The following is an 11,134-nucleotide window of genomic DNA, read 5'->3' as shown; positions in this document are numbered from 1 at the left end:
TATCTTCTGAAGCACGATTCTCCGCTGGAATTAACAAGCGATTATCTATTCGATTCACGCTTTGGTGAGATATTTCTCTTGCTGGACCGCTGATGAACGGCTCCTCTTGATCTTGGGCGTTCATGCTTCAGTTATTCTGTTTTTACTAACGACGCTTATAGATGAAATCTTGCTGGAATGAGAATCTTCTAAGAATGTAGATCTGCTAGTGACTTTGTAAAATGTCCTAGCAAAATCACGGTTTAATGTACTCTGTACTGCTTATATCATTTCTAAAGCATGTATGTGGACATTTCTGTAGATATTTAGCCTGAGAAGACTAGTCATACCCAAGTTGTAAAAGTTTTTGGCAAAAATTCAACTGTGAAGCGTTTTTAACTGACTATTAATTTTTTTTCCTGGTTGTGTTAGGTATTGCTAGTCAACATATTACACTTTGCAGCAGGAAGTTGTTACAAATTGCTTAGACCGGCAATCATTACAAAATTCTGCAGTCTTAACTACAAAATACGTAGCTCTCTGTTATTCCAAATTGCTGCAATACCTATCAAAAATACGTACGCTTTTACAAAATGCCGTAACTGTCATTACAAAATGCCTATATGTTCTTACAAAATGCATCGTTACTACAAAATGCCGCGGAACGGCGCCCGAGGATAGACGGGAATGCCTATGTGTGACACCTGCCGAAAGGGAGATACTCATTGCGTGTTTCTAGTGACAGATAATGTATTTCCAATACAATATCGAGATTGTGGCCACGACTAACATCCTTTTTATTTTGATTGGAAACAATTTCACACCTTGTTCTTGCACTGGTGAGTATCATAAGAAGTACTATTCGCTAGGGGAACATATTTACTTGAAATGTAGAGGTATCATGAAGTCTATTTACACTTATCAACTATTCTCCTCCGCAAAACTGAGACAAACAATGGAGAAAAGTAATCAAATTTCGGCCTATATGTTCATTACAAAGATTTTTCCTCTGTGAGCCTCAGATACGCCTCTGATGATGTCCGTAGTTACACTGTTGTTTGCTCAGTCATGGAATGGAGATAACTAGTCCAGTTAATTACTTGGTTTATCTGATAAATCGGATAATTCATCGGTCGGTAAGCAAGAAATCAAGAAGAAAAAAACAGGACAAAAATTTAAAAAATTAGAAAATGATATAGAAAGGTAGATTGGTATTTTGTAAACGTTATTAATCAGTATTTCAAGAAGTTTGGCTTTACGAAATAGCTTTAGTATCAGATGCGTTCGATCGTTTACATAATTAATTACGTCTCGCTCAATGTCGCGGTTGACGTAAGTACTTAACAAAAATAGACTAGCCATTCTTAGAGGGAAGACGATTTTCTTTAAGTTATGTATGATAGACTTACGATCTTCAGTACACGAAATGAAAAGGTACGTATTTGGGTAACGAGTTGATGCTCAAAGGCTAAAGGAAAACGCCAAAAGATAGCTGTAATCCAGGCTTTAACTGGATTTTACCCAAGCCTCCAATAATTTGTCACCTTCTAACATATTTAACTTATTCACTTATCAAGCTAATATTCATCTCCATAAGACAAGATCATCTTCAAGAGGCGACTATTTAGTTGAAAGTTCAAGATTAGATATACAAAAAAGGGCATTTTCAAGAAATGGTGTTAGAATCTGGAATAGCTTGTCTTGTGAAGTGCGCCAGCTATCAAAATACAATTTTAAGAGTAAAATTCATGATTTCCTCCTCCAGAGACTCGAAAAATTTGACGATTATATTGATTTGTCTACTTTAATAGTACAACTATAAGACCCCAGCTTGTTCTGTTCTCTTGCCATATCTTAAATGTATTAATGTAGTTGTAATTTGTCTACGGAATTTTGAATCTCTTATACCCTGTAAATATTTTTATTTTATAATATACGTATCAAACACTGCCGCCTCGGCTAGCCTTTGCTAACCGCGGGCAGTGCATATTTTTTGTAATAATAATAATAATAATAATAATAATAATAATAATGAATAATAAATAAATAATTCTGCTTGGGCTCCAGGTGGATTGTTTTGATCGCAGTTGGAGACAACTGATCGCCTATGATTTACCTCAAGTTCTATTCGTAAAAGAATATTGCATCTTTTTTGTTAAAGGTGACGAATGTCGCAACATCATTTTCAAACCGCCAATGATAAACAAGGCATTGAAAGATCATGTGATCAAGAGTGCAGAAGTGTCTGATGCAAGGCGCTGCCGAGTGATGTGTTATACGGAGCCTAGCTGTGTGTCCATCAATGTTGGACCCTTGGAGGGAGGAAAACTCAAATGCGAGTTGAACAACGCCACTGCTGAAAACCAGTTCAAGATATCTTTTGAGAATAAACCAACCTATACCTTTTTCGCTATTGAGGTAAAATTTAAGAGAGATCGTTGCATATCAAGATATTATTTCATGTTCTCTTGTTGCAAGTGTACGAATCTGAAGTCTAAATTTAATTTGCTACTATTGTTTTTCTTTTTTACCAGAATCCCTGCAGCAGCAGTCCCTGTTTGAACAATGGAACTTGTCAAGCTGGATTCACTAGGAAAGGTTTTCGATGTCTCTGTCGGAATGGATTCACTGGAGAATACTGCAGTGAAGGTTAAAGAAGTTTGTCAAGAGTGGCTTGTGAATAAGAGAAAACTAAGAGGACTAAAAATACCCATAGTTCTCTGACCAGAAATTGCACCAAAAAACACTTTTTCAAATCGCTCTGAGCTTACGTGCGCGAAACAATTCTCTTCTATGGCTAATAGATGGCTAATGGCCAATTAGCGCGCTTATTAAGCTACAATACGTAACCTTATTCTTTACTGCAGTGATGCATTCTACTGTTAGCGAAATACACAAACGAATCCATGAGATGAAATAGTATTATCATGTTTACACGCTTTCTAGTTTACAGAAACTGTGCTGAAATCTTCAAATCAGGGGCAACAAGAGACGGTGTTTATATCATCGGACCCGACAATTTTTCTACCTTTGAGGTGTTCTGTGATCAAAGAACAGCTGGTGGAGGATGGACAGTGTTCCAAAAGAGACAGGACGGCTCGGTTGATTTCTACCGCTACTGGGCCGATTACAAGCTTGGTTTTGGAAATTTGATTGGTGAGTTTTGGCTCGGACTGGAAAAGATTCATCTTCTCACCCCAGATAATAACAATATGCTGCGTGTAGACTTGGAAGACTTTGAAGGGGATACTGCTTATGCTGAGTATAACATGTTTGGTGTTATGAGTGAGGATGACAAGTACAAGCTGATCTTTGGTTCCTACTCAGGTAATCCGATAAATAAGCTCCTCAGCTTCTACCCCGTAAGACTGTAAGAACCTAGCATCGGTCTAGAATTGAAATGATAAAAAAGAATAAACAAATAGGTTTAATCCTTCCACAGAAAATCATTCACACTTTTCTGACCGCCGAAAGTGTCTGAAAGCCCGGCAAAGAATATTTATTTTCCTAAAACGTGAAGAGAAGAAAGTGGAGAGCCTGCGAAGAAGGATATAAAATAATAAGAGAAAAGGAAAGATACGAAAAGATATCCAAATCTTTTTCGAAAGTGCATGACTTTTATATAGCAGATGGTAGGATTCCAAATCTTAATCACTGGGCAGTCACGTGAACTCGCTTTTTGGAAAAGTTCAAATAAGGTTTTAGCCTCATTTGTTCTGTTACTGTTCTATCTAAAATATTTACTCCTTTTTGATGATTCTTTATCTCAGGAAATACTGGTAACTCTCTTGGCTGGCATAATAATCGGTCCTTCTCCACCAGAGATCAAGATAATGATTATTGCATCTGTAACTGTGCCACTTCATTCAAAGGAGCTTGGTGGTACAGCGGATGTCACTTTTGGAATCTGAATGGCTTGTATCATCATGGCGGAAAGCACGCCTCCTACGCTGATGGCGTCAACTGGAGGCACTGGAAGGGACATTACTACTCCTTGAAAAGAACCGAAATGAAAACGAGGCCCATTGATTTCTAATCTCGGCGATTATCTTCTCCAACAAAACCTAGCTAATATCACGCGTATCGAATCCGAGTCCCGTAAATCGTTGCGAAAACATGTGCCCATTATCTTTCGGTTTGCAAATGTTTAAAATCGCCAACTAGTAATTAAAGAGTGTTGTGAGGTATCCTAAAGAAAGCATCATTTTGAAATAAATCAACTTTTAAATTGAAAAATAAGCATAGCTTTCAGTATGGACTTGAGCAATTTATGAGTAGGTTGTGTTTGCCAGCTCGCTAAATAAAAGATATTTCTTGGTTGTGCACATACTGTCCTATAAGAAAAAATACGTAGTTTTTTCAGCCAGTTTGTAGATATAGCAGTTAGACATAAGCAGTGAAGTGAAATGTTATGAGTTGGAAACTTAAGGTTTCTGTTGATCTTGCATGAAACGAGCCGATTGTTTTGATTGATTGGTTGTTAAGCGGGATCTTAAAAAAAAAGGTTACCTAATCGTTCGAAAGTTGTCTTGAAATCATCTTCAAAATTCGACTATTACGCCATGGATGCGACCATTTTAAAAACTACTTGGTTACTTAGCTGCACACCAATCACATGGCAGGAACTGTTCGGCACTATCTACAAGCACCTGCTACTTTGGTTGTTTTATCTGAGAAATCATTCAGTCCGCCAAAAGATGAATGAAAGAGAAATGAGACTTGTCATGTCACATAGCTCGTTTTAGCTCGTTTGAAGACAATGGTTAACTCTGCAATGAGACGAAAGCTGCATATTAAGGTTTCACGAAACATAAAGAATGTCTGGAAAATAATGCAAAATTATTATCATAGCTCTCGTGATTTCTTTTATATATATACTGAACCAATCAGTGTTCGGTTTTGTATGTTAAATGCATCTAAACAGTGATTCTTGTCTTATCATGCTGGGGTTCGTAAAGTCATAGAAAATGTTATTCGCCACAGAAACTCCGAGAATAAAATTATGTTTTGTGGTAAAGAAAACACCTGCTTCTTATCTGCTAATAGACCAGCGGACGCCTAAAGGAGAATGGGAATGCTGAAATTAACATCTGCTGCTGTAGAGAGACACCCACTGGGTGTTTTTAATCACATTATCTCACACCCACTGGGTGTTTTTAATCACATTATCTCACACCCACTGGGTGTTTTTAATCACATTATCTCACACCCACTGGGTGTTTTTAATCACATTATCTCACACCCACTGGGTGTTTTTACTCACATTATCTCACACCCACTGGGTGTTTTTAATCACATTATCTCACACCCACTGGGTGTTTTTAATCACATTATCTCACACCCACTGGGTGTTTTTAATCACATTATCTCACACCCACTGGGTGTTTTTAATCACATTATCTCACACCCACTGGGTGTTTTTACTCACATTATCTCACACCCACTGGGTGTTTTTACTCACATTATCTCACACCTACTATGTTTTTAGTCACATTATCTCACACCCACTGGGTGTTTTTAATCACATTATCTCACACCCACTGGGTGTTTTTAATCACATTATCTCACACCCACTGGGTGTTTTTAATCACATTATCTCACACCCACTGGGTGTTTTTACTCACATTATCTCACACCCACTGGGTGTTTTTACTCACATTATCTCACACCCACTGGGTGTTTTTAATCACATTATCTCACACCCACTGGGTGTTTTTAATCACATTATCTCACACCCACTGGGTGTTTTTACTCACATTATCTCACACCCACTGGGTGTTTTTACTCACATTATCTCACACCCACTGGGTGTTTTTAATCACATTATCTCACACCCACTGGGTGTTTTTACTCACATTATCTCACACCCACTGGGTGTTTTTAATCACATTATCTCACACCCACTGGGTGTTTTTAATCACATTATCTCACACCCACTGGGTGTTTTTAATCACATTATCTCATACCCACTGGGTGTTTTTAATCACATTATCTCACACCCACTGGGTGTTTTTAATCACATTATCTCACACCCACTGGGTGTTTTTAATCACATTATCTCACACCCACTGGGTGTTTTTAATCACATTATCTCACACCCACTGGGTGTTTTTAATCACATTATCTCACACCCACTGGGTGTTTTTAATCACATTATCTCACACCCACTGGGTGTTTTTAATCACATTATCTCACACCCACTGGGTGTTTTTAATCACATTATCTCACACCCACTGGGTGTTTTTAATCACATTATCTCACACCCACTGGGTGTTTTTAATCACATTATCTCACACCCACTGGGTGTTTTTAATCACATTATCTCACACCCACTGGGTGTTTTTAATCACATTATCTCACACCCACTGGGTGTTTTTAATCACATTATCTCACACCCACTGGGTGTTTTTAATCACATTATCTCACACCTACTATGTTTTTAGTCACATTATCTCAAATAACATGTTGTATCACTTGTCAATTCGATATCGGAATTATGACCGTAAGTAAGATTCTTTACATTTTGGTCGGGAATATTTTCCTCCTGTATTCTTGCACCGGTGAGTATATGACATTTAAAAAGTTTTCCACTATGAAAGACCGTTTTACTTTCCAATCTCTCGATTAATTTAAGATGTACCATGTAGCCGTTAACAGTTACAACTGACAATACTTAGTTATCCCTAAATTAAAGCGGGTAATTATGTTAGAATGAGTCTCTGCCCAGAACTCAAGGTAAAGAAACACAGAGAACAAAACTCAATCAGTTTTTGGCTTCTTTAACATAAGTTGTCACCTTGAACATGCTTCCTCCGTTAGCCTTCGATGCATCACTAACATTGTGTAATCAAACTAACGCTGGCTCGATCTCACATACATTACAGATTAACTAACGTAAAACAGAGGCATATACAATTTAGGAGAAAACGAAACGGTCGATAAACTTATTATAGAATTAAGAAAAACTGAAATATCTCCATAAAAAACCCTCTACAGTATTTTGGTTTGAGATTTCTATTTTGCGGCATTTTCACAATCCAAGAATTACTAACAGGATGGTGAAACAAGATGAAAACATTTGTTGAATTTAGCGGCTGAAACGAAAACAAAAACATTGGGAGAGTAAACTGAGAACTGGTAATAAATACGACAAATCAATTGAAAGGATGATCCTAAGTACAAATGAAGTGTTTTCAGGAAATTAAACCTAGGAAGTTAAGAAGGCAGGAATTGGACCCTTACATCGAACGGGCTCGAGGAAAAATGCTTCAACCGATTTCTTAGGTTCTATTACACAGTAATCTATCGTTCGTAAAAGGATACTGTATATTTTTTGATACAGGTAACGATTGTCGCAACATCATTTTCAAAAAGCCAATTATAGGCAAGGCATTGAAAGATCATGTGATAAAGAGAGTAGAGGTAGCTAATGCAAGGAGCTGCCGAGTGATGTGTTATATGGAACCCAGCTGTGTGTCCATCAATGTCGGACCCTTGGAGGGAGGGAAAAACAGATGTGAGCTAAACAACGCTACTGTTAAAAACCAGTTTACGTTCTCTCTTGAAAATAGATCAGCATACACCTTCTATGCTATCGAGGTAAAATTTTACAAACATTGCTGCCTATATACGAATTTGGAAACTAGATTTCGTTTTCTATGAACTGAATTTTTCTTTACCAGAATCCCTGCAGTAGCAGTCCCTGTTTGAACAATGGCACCTGTCAAGCTGGTTTCACCAGTAAAGGTTTTCGATGTCTCTGTGGGCGTAGATTCACCGGAGAATACTGCGATAAAGGTGAAAGAAGTTTTTCAAAAGCTGCGTTTGTTAATCCAAATCTCTTTATACACCTAACACCCTGCATAGCAGGCGTCATGATTTCCTGGCGAGCGAGTGGTAGATATCCCAATGCAATATTTAACAATTTTTCACCGAAGCGGAAGTGAATAGTGGTGGATATTCGACCACTTTCGCCGACACTGAGGTACATTAGTATAAGCCACACAGAACCAAACCGAACCTCTTTTAAATTAGTGCCAAGCACTGTAAATGGCGGTTATTGACCAATTTACTTTCTGAAAGAGACGACAACAACAAAAAAACTTTGCTTTGTAAAACTCTTTGAGGACTAAAACCAAAACATCACGTGAGAAGCCTAATGACTCCCGGCAGAGCATGAACCGGTATGATATGAATCAGTTTTGCATTAGTTATTACCAAGTCACCAACTATGAAAGAACACAAATTTAACCTTGATGTTGTCATGAGTCGCTTTATTTTCTTTTATTTTTACCATTGCATTCGGCTACAAAAAAATTCATTACCGAATCCATAAAATGCAGAAAATCATCATGTTTACTCAATTTTTAGTTTACAGGAACTGCGCTGAAATCTACAAATCAGGGAAAACAAGAGACGGTGTGTACAAGATCAGTCCTGATAATTTTCTAGCTTTTGAGGTATTTGGTGACCAGACAGCAGCCGGAGGGGGATGGACAGTGTTCCAGAAGAGACTGGACGGCTCGGTTGATTTTTACCGCGACTGGAAGGACTACAAACGAGGCTTTGGTGATCTGAATGGTGAATTTTGGCTCGGACTGGACAAGATTCACCGTCTGACCTCAGATAGTAGTACCATACTGCGCGTAGACTTGGAAGACATTGAAGGAAACACTGCTTATGCTGAATATGACATGTTTGGTGTTATGAGTGAAAATGACAAGTACAAGTTGACCTGTGGCTCTTACTCAGGTGATTTTTAATAATATTATGTTTCCCAAAAGGACAGAGTCTCTAGTTTCATTCTTAGCTTTTGCATGGTTGTCAGTTAGTGGAGACGACCCAAAAAGCTTACTCCTGACGAGGGTGTAGTAGTTAAAAAAATTCAGTAGAAGAATAGGACAATCTTTATCCCGCACTAATTTGCTGCATTCCTCTCTGGTTGTTTTTCCATATTTGCACGCAGAAAATCCAGTCCCCCTGCCCCCTCCCAAAAAAGACCCTCCCCCTCCCAAAAGAGAAGAGAACTATAAGTGAAAAAATAAATTAAAAAGTTAAAACACTAAAAGCAGGGAACGATTTAGTCATTTTCACTGATCCTCATCCAAATTTACATTAAGTGCTGTAAATATACGTAGATCTGCAAGAACTTCCAGATACAAACTTAGATCGTACACGTTCAACGTAAGAAAATCCTATTTATGACTTAAGTTTCCCTCAACAAATTCTGAATGAGGTTTTCCGCTTCTTTATTGGTGCCATTTTCTCGAAGCAAACTATAAATTTTCTTTCTCTGCTGGTAATTCTGGGAAATTTCTTCGATTTCTTATACAATATTTGATAGCTTACAGCGTGGCATATTTGATAGAAATTGGAACCGAAAAATCTTATTGCCTTCAATAGTGTAAACGTATTTCCAAATTGTACCTCATTTGTGAGCTGAACCCATAATCTCTGTGGGAATAACTAGCTTCATAAACCTTAGGATTTACCTGCGGGGTGACCAATCACACGATGCATACTTGCACATTTTTGTTATGGTCAGTTAATCAACATTGGGCAGCGGACTGCTCTGGTGACATATAATTTAGAGGCGCTGACTGTTTGCTTATTTTATGTGTCAGGAACTGCCGGTAACGCTCTTGGCTGGCAGTGCAACCACCCCTTCACCACCAGAGATCAAGATAATGATCACTGGGGTCATAACTGCGCCATTCAGTACAAAGGAGCCTGCTGGTACAATGCATGTCACCATTCGAATCTGAATGGCTTGTATCTTCGTGGCATTCACTCCTCCTTTGCTGATGGTGTGAACTGGTATCACTGGAAGCGATACAGATACTCCTTGAAGAGAACCGAGATGAAAATCAGAGCAATGAATTCCTGATCGTGCATGGCTTTCTTCAAGTGTTCGAATACCTCGTACGCACGACACGCGACACGAAACACGCGACACGCAGCACGCAACACACAACAAGGGCTTTGAACAATAGACTCTTTTCTCTATCTTTCCTTTTTTTGTGGGGGAGGGGGGTGGAAAGGGTGAAATGTGCCAAACTCAAGCGAAACGGGAAGCACGTGACATGTGAAAGTACAATCATTTCGGTCAGTGACATAGGAAAATCTGATTCCCACCTTGCTGGATACGGAAATGATGTGTTCAATGCTTGAGTTAACCATACTATCTAGATTTGAAGGCCATAGCTAACCATTTCCAAGGAATGCCTCGATAGTAGCGGGGGTTTGAATAAACGCCACTTACCGATGGTCTGTCGCCGTCCATAAGATCTCCCACGGCCGTCTGTTGATCCTGTGAGCAGGCTTTCGCGTTTGGGTTTTTTCCAACGGCACTGCCGCCTATTGTACCATCGGCTGCCGCTTACGAAAAAAGTTATTGAAACCAGTACTCCTGGATAGTAGCAGCGATGTGAAAGAGCAAGGGAGGCTTGGGTCTGGGCGGGTTGTTAAGCAACTCGACCTAGGCCTCCTCATTTTATCATTCCTCCGCTCTTTTCGCGCCTTTTTTTTTTTTTTTTTTACAAACTCAACGCTTGAACAGCCTAGGTCGTGGCTTTTATTTCAAACTAATCCCGGAGAACTCAACACTTATATGAAACCGATATTTGATCAGGGCTCGGCCATTATAAACGGATCGTATCTTTCTGTGGTGATCCTGAAGACTTGTAATAACTCTTTCAGTCCAATGCGCTGGATAAGCTAAATCAAGGCAGATGTGACCGAGTCGGGCTGACCATAAAACTGTAATCTCCAAACACCTCTATCTCCTTTCTGAATACACTTAGGTATGTCCTTTGTCATTAGAACTTGACCCTGTAATAATATCTTTGGGCTCTAACATTTCCATACTTAGTGGTATGTTACTCTTTGTTTTATGCGCCCATCGAGTTTACTTAAGTGAATTTAAGAAGCAGTTTTCGACCTCAAAGGAACCATTCACTTTAATGCTCGTAACTGACTTAGTAAAAGCGCTGAAAGAAAAATACTGTTCTTCAGTGAATACACTTTGTTTTAGAATCGCATCATTGAATAAAATCTCGCATTCTGATTGGTCAACGAAGCGAGGTATTTAGCGTGGAATTGCGAGTTGAAAACGAGGCTAAGTGAAATTGTTTCGCATCTACGTAAGCAGAACAAT

General features: G+C 38.7%; 2 protein-coding genes across 2 annotated transcripts; both read left to right on the top strand.

The window, feature by feature from the left end:
- The first annotated feature begins 2,029 nt into the window (after positions 1-2,029).
- Positions 2,030-4,931, top strand: LOC148734130 (microfibril-associated glycoprotein 4-like). The gene is made up of 4 exons (XM_088753714.1): positions 2,030-2,397; positions 2,514-2,628; positions 2,926-3,306; positions 3,750-4,931. The coding sequence occupies exons 1-4, from the start codon at positions 2,176-2,178 to the stop codon at positions 4,013-4,015; spliced, it is 984 nt and encodes a 327-aa protein (XP_088609840.1). The 5' UTR covers positions 2,030-2,175; the 3' UTR covers positions 4,016-4,931.
- Positions 4,932-6,441: 1,510 nt separating this feature from the next.
- LOC148734129 (microfibril-associated glycoprotein 4-like) lies at positions 6,442-10,521 on the top strand. Its single transcript, XM_088751824.1, has 5 exons — positions 6,442-6,481; positions 7,322-7,578; positions 7,662-7,776; positions 8,350-8,730; positions 9,603-10,521. Exons 1-5 carry the CDS (start codon positions 6,442-6,444, stop codon positions 9,863-9,865), a joined length of 1,056 nt encoding a protein of 351 aa, XP_088607950.1. The 3' UTR covers positions 9,866-10,521.
- Positions 10,522-11,134: the final 613 nt, after the last annotated feature.

The sequence above is a fragment of the Stylophora pistillata genome, chromosome 3 (genome assembly GCF_964205215.1).
Source record: "Stylophora pistillata chromosome 3, jaStyPist1.2, whole genome shotgun sequence".
Lineage (NCBI taxonomy): Eukaryota > Metazoa > Cnidaria > Anthozoa > Scleractinia > Pocilloporidae > Stylophora > Stylophora pistillata.
This window is presented reverse-complemented; position numbering and strand designations above follow the sequence as displayed.

What these genes read in the sequence shown, in the direction of transcription:
- LOC148734130 (XM_088753714.1), top strand. Translation starts at nt 2,176, where the DNA reads ATGATAAACAAGGCATTGAAAGATCATGTGATCAAGAGTGCAGAAGTG. An exon ending in TGGAGAATACTGCAGTGAAG is followed by an intron (nt 2,629 to 2,925) that starts GTTAAAGAAGTT and finishes CACGCTTTCTAG; the next exon opens with TTTACAGAAACTGTGCTGAA. An exon ending in GATCTTTGGTTCCTACTCAG is followed by an intron (nt 3,307 to 3,749) that starts GTAATCCGATAA and finishes TCTTTATCTCAG; the next exon opens with GAAATACTGGTAACTCTCTT.
- LOC148734129 (XM_088751824.1), top strand. Translation starts at nt 6,442, where the DNA reads ATGTTGTATCACTTGTCAATTCGATATCGGAATTATGACC. An exon ending in TCGATATCGGAATTATGACC is followed by an intron (nt 6,482 to 7,321) that starts GTAAGTAAGATT and finishes TTTTTGATACAG; the next exon opens with GTAACGATTGTCGCAACATC. An exon ending in ACACCTTCTATGCTATCGAG is followed by an intron (nt 7,579 to 7,661) that starts GTAAAATTTTAC and finishes TTTCTTTACCAG; the next exon opens with AATCCCTGCAGTAGCAGTCC.